Here is a 22,215-nt window from a genome sequence, read left to right on the forward strand (position 1 = left end):
TAAAAATAATAGAGAAGGAATCTCACTATGTTGCCCAGGGTGGTTTCAAACTCCTGGACTCAAGCAATCCTCCGGCCTTGGCTTCCCAAAGTGCTAAGATTACAGGTGTTAGCCACCGTACCCGGCCTCTCCCTTTTCCTTAATCCAACTATTGACAAATGTAACTGCTAGTTTGGAAGAAGGAAAAGTCAATACATGGAACCTTTGAAATGGAATGAGTGAAAGGACTCTTGTGAGAATCAGATGACTCTAGAATACACCCCTCCTAATTGAATCATTTTACCATTTAAAAACTATCATTAAAGCCATCTTTTGTAATATATCAAAGATAAAAAGCAGTTCCGTATCTTGCACAAATAGATACTATAGAGAATAAGAGTTTGTATGGAAACGACATCAGCATCTTATCCCAGATTTCCCTAGCTCCGTCATCCACCCGCGGCCATTGCACGGAAGCACGAGCTCATCACATACTATTATGTAGCTTTCGGTGCTCTTCTCACCACCCACAGCTCTAGAGGACATGAGAGGGGCAAAAACAAAACCATCACTGCTATGGCTGCTGGTCTCACATTCACTTTTTCTTCTAGTGAAAAAAGAAGCAAGATCTCAAACGTGGAAGTTCTTTTCTTCAGAATACTTTTATTGATTTGCATACAGTTTGTCAACACTCAACTTTTTTCTCTCCTACTTTGACGCACAAATCCATTCAGCTAGAGCTTTCTTCTCCCCATATGTCATAGATCGTGACACGGTATGGATCTGCAGGCATCTCTGACCTTTGAAGCTTGAGGTTACTGACATTGCCTGTTGCCATGGCACCTTTAAGACTCCGCACTTTGGACACAAATCTCACAAGCTCCACCTCGAGTTCGTGTAAGGTATTGAATGTACAGTCTTTGAAAAAAGAAGCATTTTGATTTTTCTTTAGTGGAGTACGAAATGGGAAGCATCGAAGGCCAGGAGGACTCTGCTCCTGTCGAGAAAGATATTCAAGGTCAATAATATCATGTACTTTGCTGGTTTTGACACAGTTCCAAGAGAGTTGGGCTCATTTAAGAAAAGATGGTTCTAGCATTGCTCGAGTGCAGGCATTGGCAGACTATGGCCAAATTTGGCCCTCTGCCTGCTTTTGTAAATAAAGTTTTATTGGCATACGTTCATGCTCACTCATCTGTATATTGTTTAAGGCTGCTTCATGTTACAACAGCAGACTTGAGTAGTTGCAAGGAAGACCATACTGCCCATAAAGCTGTAAATATGCACTCTCTGGCCCTTTACAGAAAAAGTTTGCCAATCCCTCCTCTAACCAGTTTGGGCACAGGATCATGAAATGCTGGGTCTTTCTAGGGAAGAACATGCTTTCTTTCCCTTTCTCTTTCTACTTGAAAGAGTTGTTTATGGTCACTTTGAGGCCCAGCTGTTACTACTTTACACCTTTATCTCTTGTTTTTGTTTGTTTTTTTGAGACACAGTTTCACTCTGTCACCCAGGCTGGCATGATCTTGGCTCACCGCAACCTCCACTTCCTGGGTTCAAGCAATTTTTTTTTTTTTTTTTTTTTTTTTTTTTGTGAGACGGAGTCTTCCTCTGTCACCCAGGCTGGAGTGCAGTGGCATGATCTCAGTTCACTGCAACCTCTGCCTCCCAGGTTCCAGCGATTCTCCTGCCTCAGCCTCCCAAGTAGCTGGGATTACGGGCACCTGCCATTATGCCCAGCTAATTTTTGTATTTTTGTAGAGACGGGGTTTCATCATGTTGGCCAGGCTGGTCTTGAACTCCTGACCTCAAGTGATCCACCCGCCTCGGCCTCCCAAAGTACTGGGATTACAGGCATGAGCCACTACCCCTGGCCCAGGTTCAAGCAACTCTTATACCTCAGCCTCCCAAGTAGCTGGAACTACAGGTGCCCACCATCATACCGGCTAATTTCTTTTCTTTTTTGACACAGAGTCTCACCCACGCTGGAGTGCAGTGGCACGATCTCAGCTCACTGCAACCTCTGCCTCCCAGATTCAAGTGATTCTCCTGCCTCAGTCTCCCGAGTAGCTGGGATTACAGGTGTGTGCCACCACGCCTGGCTAATTTCTGTATTTTTTTTTTTTTTTTTGGAGACGGAGTTTTGCTCTTGTTGCCCAGGCTGGAGTGCAATAGCGCGATTTCAGCTCACCACAACCTCTGCCTCCCGGGTTCAGGCAATTCTCCTGCCTCAGCCTCCCAAATAGCTGGGATTATAGGCATGCGCCAACACGCCCGACTAATTTTGTATTTTTAGTAGAGACGGGGTTTCTCCATGTTGGTCAGGCTGGTCTTAAACTCCTGACCTCAGGTGATCCACCTCGGCCTCCCAAAGTGCTGGGATTACAGGTGTGAGCCACCGTGCCCGGCCTTTTTTTTTTTTTTTTTTTTTGAGACAGAGTCTCACTCTGTCACCTGGGCTGGAGTGCAGTGGCTCCATCTCGGCTCGCTGCCACCTCTGCCTCCAGGGTTCAAGTGATTTTCCTGCCTCAGCCTCCCGAGTAGCTGGGATTACAGGCGCCCGCCACTACACCCAGCTAAGTTTTTGTATTTTTAGTAGAGACAGAGTTTCACCATGTTGCCCAGCTGGTCTTGAACTCCTGACCTCGTGATTCACCCGCCTCAGCCTCCCAAAGTGCTAGGATTACAGGTGTGAGCCACCGCACCTGGACTAATTTCTGTATTTTCAGTAAAGACGAGGTTTCACCATGTTGGCCAGGCTGGTCTCAAACTCCTGACCTCAAGTGATCCATCTGCCCCAGACCTTCCAAAGTTCTGGGATTACAGGCATGAGCCACTGTGCCTGGCCTACACCTTTATCTCCTTACAGAAGTCTCATATTTTGTTGGGATGATACCATTTCCATTTAGCTCAGGAATTTGCAGTAAGTCAAACACTAGGAAAAATGTAAAAAGCAAGGGGGAACAGTGAATCTGGCCCTGTGAATAATTTTGACCTTCTAAAACACACCATAAGTTCTTTTTTTTTTTTTTTTTTTTTTTGAGACAGTGTCTCACTTAGTTGCCCAGGCTGAAGTGCAGTAGTATGATCTCGGCTCACCACAACCTCTGCCTCTAGGGTTCAAGCCATTCTCCTGCCTTAGCCTCCCGAGTAGCAGGGATTACAGGCGCACGCCACCACGCCTGGCTAATTTTTGTACTTTTAGTAGAGACGAGGTTTCACCATGTTGGCCAGGCTGGTCTCAAACTCCCGACCTCAGGCAATCCACCTGCCCTGGCCTCCCGAAGTGATGGGATTACAGGCATGAACCACCACGCCCAGCTGAGTTCTTTAATCTATCCTACATTTGAAAAAATCCATCTAACAAGGGGAACTCTGAGCCAATAAGCTAGAGGTCATCTTCCACTGTTTGTCCCAGTATCTGTGGATCTGGGGACTATTGTCTTCATAAGGATACATCAGGATTGCCAACTTTGCCCAGGACCATGAGGTCGGTTCATTATACCCAGCGGTGCCACCTAGACTCACTAGAACATCCGTTTCCCTGAGACTCCTGAGATTGAATCAATATGGTGTAGAAACACGGAGCCATCCTTACCTTATTCTTCTCACTGTCTCTTTGATACTTCAGTATCACAAACAGCACAACAACAAACAAAAACCAGAGCCATTTGCTCCCAAGCCAGCCTTGGGCATACTCCGGTAGATTCTGCCGAATCCGAAAGTGCCCTCCGCACGGCACCTTCCCCTGGGGTTCGCTAGTTTTCTCTCTCCGAGAAGAGAACATAGAGGCATAGCTGCAGGTGAGGCACAGAAGCAGGACCAGGAACCATTTCAGCGTCCACATGGTGAGCAGAGATGGGGAAGGGAGATGCTCATGATGGGTTTGCTTGCCCTCGCAACTGGGAGACTGGGCACCTGGTGCCAGGCCCTTGGTGATGTCACAGAGGCCCTGAGCTGAGGCCACCCTGGCCATTGTGATGATTTCAGGACAGAGGTTAATGGGGCTCACAGGGGTCACCCAGGAGGAGGACTCAAAGGGAGATGGGGCATTTCCAGCAGGCAGTGAGAGAGAGAGGATGGGCATGACGGGGTGCCAATTCCCTGCCAGGGGGCTCTTTCCAACCCTGGAGCTTTGCTGGGAGAGCCCATCATGTTTTTGTTTTTCATTTGTTTGATGCAGACATTGTGATGAGCAGAGGGAGATGCCATGTCCCCTGTAGAGCTGAATTAAATGGGAGAGAAAGGTATTAAACCACAGGCCACCTACAAACTCAAAACACCTATGTGTTTTGTTTGGCCTACATTGTTTCTAAAAATTATTTGTCAGTACTTAAATGTTGCGGTGGGGGGCACTTCACTTTAAAAGTTCAGGTTTCTGGCTTCCTTTGAAAATATGAGAGTGTGGCCGGGCGCGGTGGCTCACGCCTGTAATCCCAGCACTTTGGGAGGCTGAGGCGGGCAGATTACGAGGTCAAGAGATCGATACTATCCTGTCCAACGTGGTGAAACCCTGTCTTTACTAAAAATACAAAAATTAGCTGGATGTGGTGGCACACGCCTGTAGTCTCAGCTACTTGGGAGGCTGAAACAGGAGAATTGCTTGAATCCAGGAGGCAGAGGTTGCAATGAGCCGAGAGCGCGCCACTGCACTCCAGCCTGGCAATAGAGCAAGACTCTGTCTCAAAAAAAAAAAAAAAAAAAAAAAAAGAACGAAAGAAAACAAAAAACGTAAAGAAAAGAAAATATGAGAGTTCTGGAAGCACTGGGCCCACACTGTCATAGAACCAGTCTCCTGCTGGAGCCAAGTGAAATCATCCATCCTGTGGCCATATTGCCTCCACGGTCCCCACCACTCCCTATTACCTCACACCATCATTGACAGCAGCAGTATGTGCCTGCCTTGGGTTAAGAGTACACTTTGGAGCCGGGCCTGTTGGCTCACACCTGTAATCCCAGCCTTTTGGGAGGCCAAGGCAGGCGGATCACCCGAGGTCAGAAGTTCAAGACCAGCCTGGCCAACATGGTGAAACCCCATCTCTGCTAAAAATACACAGATTAGCGGGGCATAGTGGCATGTGCCTGTAATCCCAGCTACTTGGGAGGCTGAGATAGGAGAATCACTTGAACCTGGGAGGCAGAGGTTATAGTGAGCTGAGATCATACCACTGCACTCCAGCCTGGGCAACAGAGTAGGTCTCAGTCTCCAAAAAAAAAAAGAAAGAAAAAAAGACTATACATTGGGCCAGGCGCATTGGCTCACACCTGTAATCCCAGCACTTTGGGAGGCCGAGGTGGAAGGATCACCTGAGGTCAGGAGTTTAAGACCAGCCTGACCAACATGGAGAAACCCTGTCTCTACTAAAAATACAAAATTAGTCGGGCGTGTTGGCGCATGCCTGTAATCCCAGCTACTCGGGAGGCTGAGGCAGGAGAATTGCTTGAACCTGGGAGGCAGAGGCTGCGGTGAGCTGAGATCGCGCCATTGCACTCCAGCCTGGGGAACAAGAGCGAAACTCCCATCTCAAAAAAAAAAAAAAAAAAAAAAAGAAAAGAAAAAAATTGTGATAAGAACAGGAAGCTTTAGAGACTAGCACCAGGGGACTGCTCCAAACTAGGTTATGCAGGAAGAGTGTCCAGAAAAAGATGGCTGAGTAGAGGAGAGTTGGTGGGTAAAATGGGAAGGGGCTGAATCCCCCAAGTGAGAAGGAACAGCTGGCTTGACAACTGAGGCCAAGGCTGGGAATAAACCTAGGACTCCACAGTATACCAGAACCCATGAGTTCTTTAAAACGACATGAAACAAGAAATCCTGGGTGCTGGAACGCACGGCTTGTACTTGTTCCCCTGGGTCATCTGTAGAGCTGTCTTCCTGAGGAAGGCTCTGATTCGCAGATTTACTCCCGAGGAGCAGAACTTTATGCTGCATAGGAAATAATCAAGGGTCTGCTGGGCACCCTCGCTGTGGCTTAAATTGTGCTGAGCTCTGTGGAGCGATAAAGAAGTTCTACAAGCTGTGGCCAGAGGCAGTGGCTCATACCTGTAATCCCAGCAGTTTGGGAGGCCAAGGTGGGCAGATCATCTGAGGTCAGGAGTTCAAGACCAGCCTGGCCAACATGGCGAAACACTGTCTCCACTAAAAATACTAAAAAAAAAAAAAAAATTAGCCAAGTGTGGTGTTGCATGCCTGTAATCTCAGCTACTCAGGAGGCTGAGGCAGGAGAATTGCTTGAGTCCAGGAGTTGCGGCTACAGTGAGCTCAGATGATGCCATTGCACTACAACCTGGGCAACAGAGCAAGACTCCATCTCTAAAAAAAATAAATAAATTCTGCTGAGTAGTCTAGGGGAAAAGAAAAGAACACATGTGGTATAGACCCTAGTTGCTCAATGAATCCTTCTGTAAAATGATGTCTGATCCGGCCCTTATCAACCCAGCAAACCCAACTTCCTCCATTCCCACCTGCCCTGCCAGCGTCCTCTCTGCTCCTCCATATGACAAACTTGAGCAAACTCTTCCCTCTGTCCTGACATCTGCCTGGACCACTTTTCCACAATCCTTTTCCTGCCTACGACTTTGTCCTCCACTCCTGCTCCTTGCCAAAATGGCATACAGTATATACTCAGTATGTTGTTGAATGGATGGATGAATGGTTGGGAGGGTGGATGGGTGGGTGGGTAGATGGATGGGTGGGCTAGTGGGTGGGTGGATGGATGGGTGGATGGTTGGATGGATGGGTGCGTGGGTGGGTGGGTGGCTGAGTGGATTTTTGTTGTTGTTGTTTGAGACAAAGTCTTGCTGTGTCACCCAGGCTGGAGTGCAGGGGCACTATGTCAGCTCACTGCAAGCTCCGCCTCCCAGGTTCAAGCGATTCTCACTCCTCAGCCTCCTGAGTAGCTGGGACTACAGGTGCATGCCATCACACCTGCTTAATTTTTGTATTTGTATTTATTATTTATTTATTTATTCTTTTTTGAGATGGAGTCTCACTCTGTTGCCCAGGCTGGAGTGCAGTGGAGCAATCTTGGCTCACTGCAACCTCCATCTCCTGGGTTTAAGAGATTCTCCTGCCTCAGCCTCCTGAGTAGCTGGCATTACAGGCACGTGCCACCACACCCAACTAATTTTTGTATTTTTGGTAGAGATGAGGTTTCACCATGTTGGCCGGGCTGGTCTCAAACTCCTGACCTCAGGTGATCTGCCTGCCTTGGCCTCCCAAAATGTTAGGATTACAGGAGTGAGTCACCGTGCCAGGCCTGTATTTTTATTTTTTAATTATTATTATTATTGTTAGTTTTGAGATGGAGTCTTGCTCTGTCACCCACTGGGGTGCAATGGCGCAATCTCAGCTCACTGCAGCCTCCGCCTCCAGGGTTCAAGCAATTCTCCTGCCTCAGCCTCCCAAGTAGCTGGGATTACAGGCACCCACCACCATGCTTCGCTAATTTTTGTATTTTTAGTAGAGAAAGGGTTTCACCATGTTGGCCAGGGTGGTCTTGAACTCCTGACCTCAGGTGATCCGCCTACCTTGGCCTCCCGAAGTGCTGGGATTACAGGTGTGAGCCACCACATCCAGCCTAAGAAGATTTTTTTTCTTTTTTTTTGAAACAGGGTCTCACTCTGTCGCTCAGGCTATAGTGAAGTGGCACGATATCGGCTCACTGCAACCTCCACCTCGTGGGTTCAAGCGATTCTCCTGCCTCAGCCTCCCAAGTAGCTGGGATTACAGGTACGCACACTGCGCCCGGCTAATTTTGTATTTTTAGTAGAGACGGAGTTTCACCATGTTGGTCTCAAACTCCTGACCTCAGGTGATTCGCCCACCTCGGCCTCCCAAAGTGCTGGGATGACAGGTGTGAGCCACTATGCCAGGCCTTCTTTTGGGTTTTAATGGCGGCTTCATTAAACAGGCATGATTCACAATCATGAAGAAATGTGATTGGGCCAAAAATTGGTAAGATATCATATTAACAGACTGGGGAACCCAGCAGGGCCGGTCCGGATTCCTCGTGGTCTCTCTGTGCAGCTTTCCTTCCTCTGGGGTATGCGGCATGACCCTCTGGAATGACGTCTTTGTCTCCCAATCAGATCAGAGTCTGCCTTGGGCAGGGAAAGGAGGACAGAAAGTCAGAGGGAGAGATTCTGTTTCCCTAGGACTACTCGTAAGGACTAAAGCACTCCAACTTTTTTTTTTTTTTTTTTTTTTGGACACAGAGTCTGGCTCTGTCACCCAGGCTGGAATGCAGTGGTGCAATCATAGCTCACTGCAACCTCCACTTCCTGGGCTCAAGGAATCCTCCCACCTCAACCTCCTGAGTAGCTGGGACTACAGGTGCATGCAACCATGCCCGGCTAATATATATATATTTTTTTTTGGTAGAGAGGGTTTTGCGTGTTGTGCAGCGTGGTCTTGAACATCTGGGCTCAAGCGATCTGCCTTCCCCAATCTCCCATAGTGCTAAGATTACAGGTGAGAATCACTTTGCCCAGCCCCCAAACATTATTTTTATTTTGAAGACAGGGTCTCACGCCACCACCCAGGCTGTAGTGCCGTGGTGCAATCATGGCTCACTACAGCCTCGACCTCCCAGACCCAAAAGATGCTCCAACCTTTGTCTCCCAAGTAGCTGGGACCACAGGTGCACACCACCGCACTCGGGTAATCATTACTTTTATTTATTTATTTTTTTGAGACAGAGTCTAGCTCTGTTGCCCAGGCTGGAGTGCAGTGGTGCAATCTCGGCTCACTGCCACCTCCACCTTCTGGGTTCAAGTGATTCTCCTGTCTCAGCCTCCTGAGTAGCTGGGATTACAGGTGCCTTCCACCATGCCCAGCTAATTTTTGTATTTTTGATAGAGACAGGGGTTTCACCATGTTGGCCAGGCTGGTCTTGAACTCCTGATCTCAAGTGGACACACCTTGGCCTCCCAAAGTGCTGGGATTACACACATGAGCCACCATGCCCGGCCACCACATTCTTATTAAAGAGTTGATTGGGGCCGGGCACGGTGGCTCACGCCTGTAATCCCAGCACTTTGGGAGGCCGAGGCGGGCAGATCACCTGAAGTTGGGAGTTTGAGACCAGCCTGACCAACATGAAGAAACCGTGTCTCTACTAAAGATACAAAATTAGCCGGGCGTGGTGGCGCATGCTTGTAATCCCAGCTACTCGGGAGGCTAAGGCAGGAGAATCGCTTGAACTCGGGAGGCGGAGGTTGCGGTGAGCCGAGATTGCACCACTGCACTCCAACCTGGACAACAAGAGCAAAACTCCATCTCAAAAAAAAAAAAAAAAAAAACAGAGTTGATTGGGAATCCATGTCATGGATACACTAGAATTTATTAATTTTCCAGTCTTCTCATAGGTTGCATGACCTGGAAGAAGTTCTTTAACTCCATGTCTTAGTCCATGTTGTGCTGCCATTACCCAAAACTGGGTAATTTACAAAATACAGAAATGTATTTGCTCTTGAGGCAGAAGGGCAAAAGGGGTGAACTCTGTGTCTTCCTATGGCAGAAGAGGAGAGTGCATCCAATCCCTTAAGCATTTTACAAGGGCTCTAATCCCATCTGTGACGTCTTCACCTTTATGACTTAATCACCTCCTAAAAGGCCTCACTTCTTAATATTATTCTACTGGTAATTAAGTGTATTAGGCCGTTCTTGCTTTGTTATGAAGAGAAGTACAACCAGGCACAGTGGCTCACGCCTGTAATCCCAGCACTTTGGGAGGCACGTGCCTGTAGTACTTGGGAGGCTGAGGCAGAAAGGATCGCCTGTGCCCAGGAGATAGGGGCTACAGTGAGCTAAGATTGTGCCACTGCACTCCAGCCTGGGTGACAGACGGAGACCCTGTCTCAAAAAAAAAAAAAAAAAAAAAAAAAAAAAGGTTAAACTTACAAGGTTTGACAATATTGAGCATTGTGGGGATGTGGAGCAACTTGTATACATGCCAGGCATGAGACTAAAACATCACAAGTATGTCAGAAAACTGTGTGGCAGTTTTCCACCAATGCCAGCACACATACATTCTATTACCCAGCTAATCCTCTACTGTTCCCAACAGAAATGCATAAATACAGCCACCAAAGACATGCAGCCACCACGCCCAGCACTGCCTTTTTTTTTTTTTTTAAGATGGGGGTCTCACTATATTGCCCAGGCTGGCCTTGAACTCCTGGGCTCAAGCAATCCTCCCTAAGTGCTGGGATTACAGGTGTCAGCCATGGTGCCCCACCAGAATATAAGGCATTTGTCAGATATATGTATTGTAAATATCATACCCCAGTTTTTTTTTTTTTTTTTTTTTTTTTTCTGAGATGGAATCTCACTCTGTTGCCCAGGCTGGAGTGCAGTGGCACGATCTTAGTAGCTCACTGCAACCTCCGCCTCCCGGTTTCAAGCGATTCTCCTGCCTCAGCCTCCTGAGTAGCTGGCATTACAGGTGCGTGCCACCAAACCCGGCTAATTTTTGGATTTTCAGTAGAGATGGGGTTTTGCCGTGTTGGCCAGGCTGGTCTCAAATTCCTGGCCTCAAGTGATCCACTCGCCTCAGCCTCCCAAAATGCTGGGATTATAGGTGTGAGCCACCGCACCTGGCCTTTTCTCTTTTTTTTAAGACAGAATCTTGGAGGGTCACAGTGGCTCACCCTGTATTCCCAGCACTTTGGGAGGCCAAGGCGGGTGGATCATCTGAGGTCAGGAGTTCGAGACCAGCCTGGCCAACACAGTGAAACCCCGTCTGTACTAAAAATACAAAAACTAGCCAGGCATGGTGGCACACACTCGTAGTCCTAGCTACTCGGGAGGCTGAGGCAGGAGGCAGGAGAATTGCTTGAACTCAGGAGGCGGAGGTTGCAGTGAGCCGAGATTGCCCCACTGCACTCCAGTCTGGGTGACAGTGAGACTCCATCTCCAAAAAAAAAAAAAAAAAAAAAAGAATAAGAATCTTGCTCTGTTGCTTAGGCCGAAGTCTGAAGTGCAGTGGCGATATCATAGCTCTCCGCAGCCTTGACCTCCCGGGCTCCAGCGATCCTCCTGCCTCAGCCTCTGATGCAGCTGGGACTACAGGCGTGCACCATCATGCCTGGCTAATGTGTGTGTGTAGAACTGTGTTCTCACTATGTTGCCCAGTTCGTCTTTAACTCCTGAGCTCAAGTGATCCTCTTGCCTCAGCCTCCAAAGCTTTTTTTTAGTCTTAATGATGTATCTCGGAGGGCAGAGACTCGGTATATCTCATTCACTGCTGAACGCCCAGCGCCCCTTACCCTGCCTGGAACGCAACAAGCCCTCGACAAATTTTTATTGAATGAATGATTGTTGAAGTCCTGCCTCTGGCCTTATTTTCTTCCTTTGGGCATGTTACTCCCTGTCTTGCCCATTTCACAAGATTTTGTGAAGCTGCGGAAACCACAGGATCCGTTCCCCCCACCTTGGCGTTGCGTTTGGCGGCTCTTAGGCCGCATCAGCTTTTACATTCAGAAAAGGCAGAGCTCTGTTCTTCCCCGGCAACTTAACAGCTGAGCTCCACGTGGGCGCCCCGCCCATCTCAGGGCCCGCCCACACCCAGCGACGCCCACACCTGTCAGCTGACGGCAGGGTCAGAACCAGTCTCTAAGGGGCGTAGCCAGAACTCAGAACGAGGAAAAGGGTGGAGTTGCGGAAGCCACTGACCAATGAGAGCGCAGAATTCTGGGCCGGAAAAGGCGGGGCCGCGCGCTGGAGAGGGCGGTGTCCACATTTCCATTGGGCTACCTGTCGTCGTCAGGGAAACGCGGTGTCCCGGAGTTGGGGGCGGGCGTTACTGGAATGCCGGGGCTTCTGGGGCCGGCTCGGCTGGGACTGGACGCTTGCCGTCAGCTGACCCGCCGCCATCTTGTTCGCCGTTTGCAAGTGTCCCGGAGTGGGATCGCGGACCGTGCCTAGCGGGTCGCCGCCTCTGCCGCAGTCCTCGGACGCCGCCGCCCTGGCCTGGGAGCCTGACCCGCCGCAGGAGCCGGCAGTACAGCGGTCCACGGGAGGCGGGCGCGGCCCCCGGACCCCCTCACGGCGACCGGTCGCGGGCCTCCCGGGGCAAAAGCCCGTGGGCCGCCGCGATGGCCCTCAAGATGGTGAAGGGCATCATCGACTGCATGTTCGACAGTAACCTGCAGGACTAGGTCCGCGGCATCTGCAACGACAAGGAGGACGAGGTGAGCCCGGCGCGCCACAGGGGCGGCTCGGCCTGGTTACCGCCCCGGCCCCGGGCCCAGCCACCAAGCATCTGTCTTCGTTGAAGGATGCCTGTGCAGCCCTTGGGCAGTGGAAGCCTTAGAAAGTCTACCCGAGTGACTGCCTGCATCCCTGCGTGGACAGCAAGGCCGGCCTGAAGGAGAGCAGCCCACTGATACCACAGCCGTCCCAATACCAGAGGCTGTGTCGGGCATGAGGTGCCAAGAGGGCAGGGAAGTTAAGGAATTTGCTTGCAGGCACCAAGTCAACCTCAGCCCATGTCCCTCTCCCTAGGAACCTGAGTTCTTGCCTTATTGTTACACTTTTCCAGAAGTGGTGTGGCTTCTCCTGCCTCTCGCTTAATGAGGTCATTTTTGTTCATCTCCATCCCCTTTCCCTTGGTTTTCATCATCTCAGAAGCTCTCCCTAACTGCTTTGGTTACAACGTGTAACTAACTTGTGTACTCTTCAGATTCCTTTTGAGTTGAGGGCATAGCTAATTAGCCTGGATTTTATTTTACTGAGCGTGGTTCAGCAGATTGGAAATGTGGTTTGCTTCCTGAGAGGACTTTGTCTGCACGGGCAGGATCTCCCAGCGCCTGTCCCTGCCCCCTTCAGCGCATGTCACTGAGCAGCCTGTTCTAGGATCCTGAGGAGGAGCCACGGGGTCTGTCCAGTGGAGGACCTCACACTCTAGTCTGGGGCGTGGTTTTCGGGGGGCGGGGCTATGTGCTTGTCTTCACTGGGAAGCCCCTGAGCCTGGGTTTCTTCCTTTGGAACTGGTGTGAGTTGATAGTGCCTTCCCACAGGCATGGGCCCATTCAAGTGGGTATTGATGGTGGAAACATTTTTAGAATAGTGCGGGGCCGTCCTTGAAAGTCCCAGGCTTCCTCGTGGGCCCTGCCATTGGCCAGACAGCGATTCCATGCAGGACACGTGGTGTCTGGGAGCCCTGGCTTTCTCGGAAGACCATCTTTATGGCCTGGAGGGTCATTCCTCAGGTGTTCACTTCTGATTCCAGATGTTGTCTGCAGCTGCTGGCGTTTCCTGGAGAGCAGCAAATGACTGTTGAATGATAGTTCTAGTGGTCCCCCCAGCGCCCCCCGAAACTCGCTTTTATTTTTTTTAATTTTTTTTTTATTTTTTTTGAGACGGAGTCTCGCTCTGTCGCCCAGGCTGGAGTGCAGTGGCCTGATCTCAGCTCACTGCAAGCTCTGCCTCCCGGGTTCACGCCATTCTCCTGCCTCAGCCTCCCGAGTAGCTGGGACCACAGGCGCCCGCCAGCTCGCCCGGCTAGTTTTTTGTATTTTTTAGTAGAGACGGGGTTTCACCGTGTTAGCCAGGATGGTCTCGATCTCCTGACCTTGTGATCCACCCGTCTCGGCCTCCCAAAGTGCTGGGATTACAGGCTTGAGCCACCGCGCCCGGCCCGAAACTCGCTTTGAAAAGCAGCTACCCTGTAGACTGCATGCTGTAGGTTCTTCCCACCCACTGCACCTGAAGCGAAGACTCTTGACAGTGTGCTTTTTCTGCAGCAGTCTAGTTTCCAAAACAAGTTTCCATCTCATAATAGATTTCTACTTAAAACTTGAGTGTGGCATCATGGAAACAGGGCTTAGCAATGACTTTGAAAGCCGCGTGGAAAGTTAGTGTGATCGAGTGGAAATCCATGAAGTTTGGGCGATCTGAGTCCAAGCGCTCCGACTGACTTAATGGGGCAGTCCACGGAGAGCCCCTGTTCTGTCTCCTGTGTAACATGGGGACATGGGCTGAGTTGCCTCCCTCCTTGCTGACGCATGCTGAGGATGCCGCAGCCAAACCTGCTTTTCTGGAAGAGCTAGAGCGCTCAAAGAGGTTGTTTAATTCACTGTTTTCCAGTCCTCAGGCTGTGACTTCTTAGTGGGTTGTAAATTCAATTTACTAGGTTATACTAAGTAAGAAAAAAGAAAACAAACTCGAAAATACCAGAGTGCAGGCACATGCAGTAGCTGTCCTGTCTTGAAACTTTGATTTCTGCGTGTGATTCTTGTGTGCATGTGTGAGCATATTGGGTTGCCATGCACAACCCATTAAAATGAGTCCAAAAAGTATGGGAAGTAGTGGTTTGATTTGCACGTGTCTTGGTCTACTTGAGTGTGCCTGAATCATTAAGAAACAGCAAGGATGATGTTGGCAGGCAGGTGGAAATCCACCTGGGGGTGTCCGCAGTTACTAAATCTCAATAGAACTGGGACAAAAGTCAAATGACTTTTAATATTTCATTCTCAGAAGTGCTTTTCATAGTTTTGGGAAAGTTTTCTCTTTTTTTTCTTTTTATCATTTTTTAAAATCTCCATCTTATAGATGGGGATGAGAAAAATTTCTTAATCTTTTTTTTTATTATTATAAAATCTAGGCTGGGGCTGGGCGCAGTGGCTCACACCTGTAATCCCAGTACTTTGGGAGGCCAAGGTGGGTGGATTGCTTGAGCCCAGGAGTTCGAGACTGGCCTGGGCAACATAGCAAGACCCCCGTCTCTACAAAGAAACACAAAAAATTAGCCCAGTGCAGTAGCACGTGCTGCTAGTCCCAGCTGCTCAGGATGCTTTGGAGGGAGATTGCTTGAGCTCTGGGAGGTCGAGGCTGCAGTGAACCCTAATCATGCCTCTGCACTCCAGCCTGGCAAGAGAGCCGTACCCTGTCTCAAAAAAAAAAAAAAAAAAAAAAAAAAAAAAAAAAAAAAAAAAAGGCATAACATCTACCCATACATTTAAAGCTTTCTTTTTAATGAGCTCAGTGTTATTAAGTAAAAAGTGAACATGTCTTCGCATCTAAATATCCCCACTCCTTCAAAGCAACCATTTCTACCAGTTTGGTGTCTACTGTTTTTTGAGACAGAGTCTTGCTTTGTTGCCCAGACTGGAGTGCAGTGGTGTGATCTCAGCTCACTGCAACCTCTGCCTCCTGGGTTCAAGCAGTCCTCCCACCTTAGCCTCCCAAGTAGCTGAGATTACAAGCCTGTGCCACCATGCCCGGTTAATTTTCATATTTTTAGTAGAGATGGGGTTTCACCATGTTGGCCAGGCTGATCTTGAACTCCTGATGTCAAGTGATCTGCCCACCTTGGCCTTCCAAAGTGCTGGGATTACAGGTGTGAGCCACCGTGCCTGGACTTTTTTTTTTTTTTTTAATTTTTTGAGCCCAGGTCTCACTCTGTTGATCAGGCTGGAGTACAGTGGCACGATCTTGGCTCAGTGCAGACTCCAACTGCTAGGCTGAAATCAGCCTCCTGAGTAGCTGGGACTACAGGCATGTACCACCATGCCTGGCTAATTTTTGTTTTGAGACCGAGTCTCACTGTCACTTAGGCTGGAGTGCAGTGGCGCAGTCTCAACTCACTGCAACCTCTGCCTCCCGGGCTGAAGTGATTCTCCTGCCTGAGCCTTCCCAGTAGCTGGGACTACAGGCGTGCGCCACTATGCCCAGCTAATTTTTTGCATTTTTAGTAGAGTTGGGGCTTCACCATGTTGGCCAGGCTTTCTTGAACTCCTGACCTCAAGTGATCCACCTGCCTCAGTCTCCCAAAGTGCTGGGATTACAGGCGTGAACCACTATGCCTAATTTTTGTATTTTTGTAGAGATGGGCTCTCACTATGTTGCACAGGCCAATCTTCAACTTCCGGGCTCAAACAGCTCACCCTCCTCGACCTCTCGAAGTGCTGGGATTACAGGCGTGAGCTACTGCACCCAGCCTGGTGTCTGTATTGTTGAGATTTTGCCCATGCATGGAGATGGCGGGTATTTCTGAGTGTGCATGATCTTGCTCGGCATTCCAGTCATCACTGACGGCTTTCTCTGCAATTGGAGGAAGACCTAGCTTGTTATTTCCAAATCCCCCCAGCATGGACATCCCGTAGGTTTTTTCAGTCATTCCACCCTTGATGGGCATTTCAGACAGTGTCGCTGTTCACGTCGTGGAGCGTTGTCTGTGCAGATCTGTATGGGACAGATCCTCAGGCAGCGTGGGGAGTCAGAGTTCTCTATGTCGCTGCCCGTCCCCCTCTTCCTGGCTTCTGTGTTTCCTGGGCTTGGTGTCACCTCCCCACTGATGCCTCTTGGTAACACCAGCAATGGGTCTCCCAGACCTCCAGTCACGGAGGGCAATTGACTTGGGCCTGGCTCCCGGGCTCTGAAGCTTGTCACCTTGTTCACCAGAGGCCACACTGCCAAGGCCACTCCCATCCAGTGACAGAATACCCAGGGAGACGCAGGTAGGTCTTGAGGGGCTGTGGTCTTCCTGAGCTTCCCTTAGGCCACAGGGCCAGCAGCACAGGACGCTCTCAGGAGCATTCTCTCACTGGAGCAGTCCCTGAAAACTGAGGCACATGCAGACCGCGCTTGGGGTCACTGCTGCTGGGGGCCTCGGATTGAGCTTTCCCTTTGCACGTTTGCTGGCCCAGCTCCTGGTAGGCTGGGAGCAACCAGCTGGCACCCAGGGCTGTAGATGCATAGCTACTCCCACGGGCGTGGCCTTAGGGCAGACCTGTGTGGGGCTGCGTGGAGGCTGGGCCCTCCTCTCCTCTGCCCTGGCCACTCCTTGCTCCCTGGCCCCCTCCTTCCCGATCACAAACCTCCAGGGTCCTCTTTGGCGCCTTTCTCCTTGCTCAGCTTGCCTTCCCAGGCTGATAAGTGCGCCTTCCTGAGGACATATTCCCCTTGCCCCCCGCAGGAAGATGCTGCCCACCCTTCAGGGCCCGGGGTTGGGACCCTTGAGGGGTGCCTATGCCTTCGAGGCAGGGCCTCCTTCCCCTGAGGCCCCAGGCATCTGGGCTGCTCTCTGCCCCGCCTCCGTCTCCTGCGAAGCCATGGCCTCCTGCCTCATGGTCTTGGTCTCCCCTGGGCCCTGGGTGACTTGGATGCTTGTGAGGGTGACAGCACTGGTCAGCTGGGTACCGGCCCCAGAGATGCCCATGCACTAATTCCTGGGACCTGTGGGCCTGCTTTCATGTGGCAAGAGACATTTTGTAGATGAATTAGATTAAGGATTTTAAGATGAGCCTCCTGGCTCCAGGAGGGCAGGTCACCATTCTCCAAGAAAGGGAACCTGGGCCCCTTGGGGAAGTGGCTGATTCCAGCATGAAGGCAAGCAATGAACCAGATGAGCATGGAGCGTCTTGGGTTGCCAGAAAGTAAGGAATTGCTCAGAAGAGGAAGGGGCTTGCTCACAGAACACAAGTGCCAACCCAAAGGAGCTCCTAATGCCAAAGGTGGGAAAGGTGGAGCCAGAAAATAATGAAAATATCAGATTATTTAGAATAAAATAGACACCTGTAAGTCTATACTGAAATCCATTCATCAATCAACGGCGAAGGAACAGCTCTTACAGCAGAATTCCAATCAATAAAGAATGTAGGAGGGAGGAAAATTGAAATCAAGCACCTAAGGATGTACAGAGATGCCATCAGCCACAGTAACATGTAAAATGCCCACGTTTTGAATCAGTAGGATAAAGAACATGTCATCTAATCTGGGAGCCCCTGGTTAGCACATTTGTATCCAAAACTCCAATGGCATAGAATGAATGAATTCTTTCTCCCTTTTCTTTTTTGTTAACTTAAAATAATAGAGACGAGGTCTCACTGTGTTGCCCAGGCTGGTTTCAAACTCTTGGGCTCAATCAATCCTCCCGGCCGAGTGCGGTGGCTCAAGCCTGTAATCCCAGCACTTTGGGAGGCCGAAACAGGCGGATCACAAGGTCAGGAGATCGAGACCATCCTGGCTAACACGGTGAAACCCCATCTCTACTAAAAAATACAATAAAATAGTCGGGGGAGGTGGCGGGCACCTGCAGTCCCAGCTACTCGGGAGGCTGAGGCAGAATGGCGTAAACCCGGGAGGCGGAGCTTGCAGTGAGCCGAGATCCGACCACTGCACTCCAGCCTGGGTGACAGAGCGAGACTCCGTCTCAAAAAAAAAAAAAAATCAGTCCTCCCGCCTCAGCTTCCCGATGTACTAAGATTACAGGTGTGAACCACTGTGCCCGGCCTCTCCATAAAACAAGAGTTTGTATGGAAACGACGTCAGCATCTTATCCCAGATTTCCCTAGCTCCGTCATCCACCCGCGGCCATTGCACGGAAGCACGAGCTCATCACATACTATTTTGTAGCTTTCGGTGCTCTTCTCACCACCCACAGCTCTAGAGGACGTGAGAGGGGCAAAAACAAAACCATCACTGCTATGGCTGCTGGTCTCACATTCACTTTTTCTTCTAGTGAAAAAAGAAGCAAGATCTCAAACGTGGAAGTTCTTTTCTTCAGAATACTTTTATTGATTTGCATACAGTTTGTCAACACTCAACTTTTTTCTCTCCTACTTTGACACACAAATCCATTCAGCTAGAGCTTTCTTCTCCCCATATGTCATAGATCGTGACACGGTGTGGATCTGTGGGCGTCCCTGACCTTCGAAGCTTGAGGTTACTGACATTGCCTGTTGCCATGGCACCTTTAAGACTCCGCACTGTGGACACAAATCTCACAAGCTCCACCTCGAGTTCGTGTAAGGTATTGAATGTACAGTCTTTGTTGAGGGAAGCATTTTGTTTTTTCTTTAATAGAGAATGAAATTGGCCGCCTCGAAGCCCAGGACTCTGCTTCTGTCAAGAAAGATACTCAAGGTCAGTAATATTGTGAACTTGGCTGGTTTTGACACAGTTCATGTTACAACAGCAGACCTGAGTAGTTGCTAGGAAGTCCATACTGCCCACAAAATTGAAAATATTCACACCCTCCCCGGCCCTTTACAGGAAGGGTTTGCCGATCCCTGCTCTAATCAGTTTGGACACAGTATTATGAAGTGCTGGGTCTTTCTACGGGAGAACACACTTTGTCTCCCCTTCCCTTTCTACCGGAAAGAGTTGTGTGTGGCCACTCTGAGGACCAGCTCAAACTACCTTACACCTTTCTCTCTTCAGCACAAGTCTCGTATTTTGTTGGGATAATGATACCATTTCCATTTAGCTCAGGATTTCGTAGTAGTCAAATACTAGCAAAAATTTAAAAAGCAAGGGACAGTGAATCTGGCCCTGCAAATAATTTTGACCTTCTGAAACACACCGTAAGTTCTTGAATCTATCCTACATTTGAAAAAATCCATCTAACCAGAAAATCTGTGAGCCAGTAAGCAGAGGTCATCTTCCACTGTTTGTCCCAGTATCTGTGGATCTGGGGACTATTGTCTTCACGAAGGATACATCAGGAAGTGAATTTGCCAGCTTTGCCCAGGACCATGAGTTAGGTTCATTATATGTAACAGTCCCGCCTAGACTCACTAGAACATCCGTTTCCCTGAGACTCCTGAGATTGAATCAATATGGTGTAAAAAAAAAATGGAGCCATGCTTACCTTATTCTTCTCATTGTCTCTTTGAAACTTAAGTATCACAAACAGCACAACAACAAACAAAAGCCAGAGCCATTTGCTCCCAAGCCAGCCTTGGGCGTGCTCTGGTTGATTCTGCTGAATCCGAAAGTGCCCTCCGTACGGCACCTTCCCCTGGGGTTCGCTAGTTTTCTCTCTCCGAGAAGAGAACATAGAGGCATAGCTGCAGGTGAGGCACAGAAGCAGGACCAGGAACCATTTCAGCGTCCACATGGTGAGCAGAGATGGGGAAGGGAGATGCTCATGATGGGTTTGCTTGCCCTCGCAACTGGGAGACTGGGCACCTGGTGCCAGGCCCTTGGTGATGTCACAGAGGCCCTGAGCTGAGGCCACCCTGGCCATTGTGATGATTTCAGGACAGAGGTTAATGGGGCTCACAGGGGTCACCCAGGAGGAGGACTCAAAGGGAGATGGGGGCATTTCCAGCAGGCAGTGAGAGAGAGAGGATGGGCATGACGGGGTGCCAATTCCCTGCCAGGGGGCTCTTTCCAACCCTGGAGCTTTGCTGGGAGAGCCCATCATGTTTTTGTTTTTCATTTGTTTGATGCAGACATTGTGATGAGCAGAGGGAGATGCCATGTGCCCTGTGGAGCTGAATTAAATGGGAGAGAAAGGTATTAAACCACAGGCTACCTACAAACTCAGAGCCACCTATGTGGTTTTTTGGTTTTGGTTTTTTTGAGACGGAGTTTTGCTCTTGTTGCCCAGACGGGAGTGCAATGGCGTGATCTCAGCTCACCACAACCTCCGCCTCCCGGGTTCAAGCCATTCTCCTGCCTCAGTCTCACACGTAGCTGGGATTACAGGCATGTGCCACCACGCTTGGCTAATTTTGTTAGTAGAGATGGGGTTTCTCCATGTTGGTCAGGCTGGTCTCGAACTTTCGACCTCAGGTGATCCACCTGCCTCAGCCTCCTAAAGTGCTGGGATTACAGGTGTGAGCCACCGCGCCCAGCCCACCTATGTGTTTTGTTTGGCCTACATTGTTTTTAAAAATTGTCAGTACTTAAATATTGGGGGGCATTTCACTTTAAAACTCCAAATTCTGGCTTCTTTTGAAAATATGGGAGGTCCAGAAACACTGGGTCCACACCCTCATAGAACCAGTGTCTCTGCTGCAGCCAAGTGAAGCCATCCTGTCTGTGGCCATATTCCCTCCACAGTCCCCACCACTCACTATTACCTCACACCATCATTGATCGTAGCAGTGTGTGCCCACCCTGGGTTAAGAGTATACTTTGGGCCGGGTGTGGTGGCTCACACCTGTAATCCCAGCACTCTGGGAGGCCAAGGCAGGTGGATCACCTGAGGTCAGGAGTTCGGGAATAGCCTGGCCAACATGGTGAAACCCCATGTCTACTAAAAATACAAAAATTAGCCCAGCATGGTGGCATATGCCTGTAGGCCCAGCTACTTGGGAAGCTGAGGCAGGAGAATCACTCTTACCTGGGAGGCAGAGATTGCAGTGAACTGAGATCGCACCACTGCACTCTAGCCCGGGCAACAGAGTGAGACTCCATCTCAGGAGGAAAAAAACAAGGGTATACTTTGATTAAAATTGTGATAAGAACAGGAAGGTTTAGAGACTAGCACGAGGGGACTGCTCTAAACTAGGTTATTCAGGAAGAATTTCCAGAAAAAGATGGTTGAGTAGAGTGGGGGAGATGATTAGGAGTTGGTGGGTAAAATGGGAAGGGGCTGAATCCCCCAAGTGAGAAGGAACAGCTGGCTTGACAACTGAGGCCAAGGCTGGGAATAAACCTAGGACTCCACAGTATACCAGAACCCATGAGTTCTTTAAAACGACATGAAACAAGAAATCCTGGGTGCTGGAACGCACGGCTTGTACTTGTTCCCCTGGGTCATCTGTAGAGCTGTCTTCCTGAGGAAGGCTCTGATTCGCAGATTTACTCCCGAGGAGCAGAACTTTATGCTGCATAGGAAATAATCAAAGGTCTGCTGGGCACCTTCGCTGTGGCTTAAAGTACTGAGCTCTGTGGAGCGACAAAGTAGTTCTGCAAGGCTATGGCCGGGGCGGTGGCTCACGCCCGGAATCCCAGCACTTTGGGAGGCCAAGGCATGCAGATCACCTGAGGTCAAGGAGTTTGAGGCCAGCCTGACCAACATGGTGAAACCCTGTCTCCACTACAAATAAAAACAAATTAGCCAGGTGTTTTGGTGCACACCTGTAATCTGAGCTACTCGGGAGGCTGAGGCAGGAGAATCGCTTGAATCCAGGAGGCAGTGGTTGCAGTGAGCTGAGATGATGCCACTGCCCTCCAGCCTGGGCAACAGAGTGCGACTCTCTCTCAAGAAAAACCAAAAAATAGTTCTGCAAGACTATTCTAGAAAACCAAAAGGGGAAAATGGTGTTGGGCTGTGCTGCACAGTTTCTTCCCCCGAGCGTGGTACAGTGTCGGCTGGGGCTTGGGGGTTCCTGCCAGAGACTATCTGGGCAGGACGGAGAGATGCAAATCTCCGGGTTGATCAGAAGATGGGCACTTCTCTGCTTACAAGTGCCCACTCAGCTCGGCAGCTACTGCCTGGAATTATGCCCACTGTAGAGGCAGCTGCCCTGATGACCAGGGCCTTGGGCCACCCTGTG

General features: G+C 49.8%; 2 protein-coding genes and 1 long non-coding RNA gene across 4 annotated transcripts; 1 reads left to right on the forward strand and 2 right to left on the reverse strand.

Moving 5' to 3' along the window:
- Positions 1-622: 622 nt before the first annotated feature.
- On the reverse strand, positions 623-4,170 carry LOC126929159 (protein FAM209B-like). The gene is made up of 2 exons (XM_050745303.1): positions 3,578-4,170; positions 623-976 (listed from the first exon to the last, which is right to left on the reverse strand). Exons 1-2 carry the CDS (start codon positions 4,064-4,066, stop codon positions 710-712), a joined length of 756 nt encoding a protein of 251 aa, XP_050601260.1. The 5' UTR covers positions 4,067-4,170; the 3' UTR covers positions 623-709.
- Positions 4,171-5,655: 1,485 nt separating this feature from the next.
- Positions 5,656-21,917, forward strand: LOC126929173 (uncharacterized). Its single transcript, XR_007717087.1, has 2 exons — positions 5,656-5,923; positions 21,565-21,917. It is a non-coding gene; the product is annotated as an uncharacterized LOC126929173 (long non-coding RNA).
- LOC126929158 (protein FAM209A-like) lies at positions 18,476-20,903 on the reverse strand. Of its 2 annotated transcripts, none has more exons than XM_050745302.1 (2): positions 19,575-20,903; positions 18,476-18,823 (listed from the first exon to the last, which is right to left on the reverse strand). In XM_050745302.1, exons 1-2 carry the CDS (start codon positions 20,187-20,189, stop codon positions 18,563-18,565), a joined length of 876 nt encoding a protein of 291 aa, XP_050601259.1. In that variant the 5' UTR covers positions 20,190-20,903; the 3' UTR covers positions 18,476-18,562. The 2 variants fall into 2 exon arrangements, with proteins under 2 accessions (XP_050601259.1, XP_050601258.1); XM_050745301.1 differs by having other exon boundaries at positions 18,476-18,826; positions 19,575-20,862.
- Positions 21,918-22,215: the final 298 nt, after the last annotated feature.

The sequence above is a fragment of the Macaca thibetana genome, chromosome 10, assembly GCF_024542745.1.
Source record: "Macaca thibetana thibetana isolate TM-01 chromosome 10, ASM2454274v1, whole genome shotgun sequence".
Classification (NCBI taxonomy): domain Eukaryota; kingdom Metazoa; phylum Chordata; class Mammalia; order Primates; family Cercopithecidae; genus Macaca; species Macaca thibetana.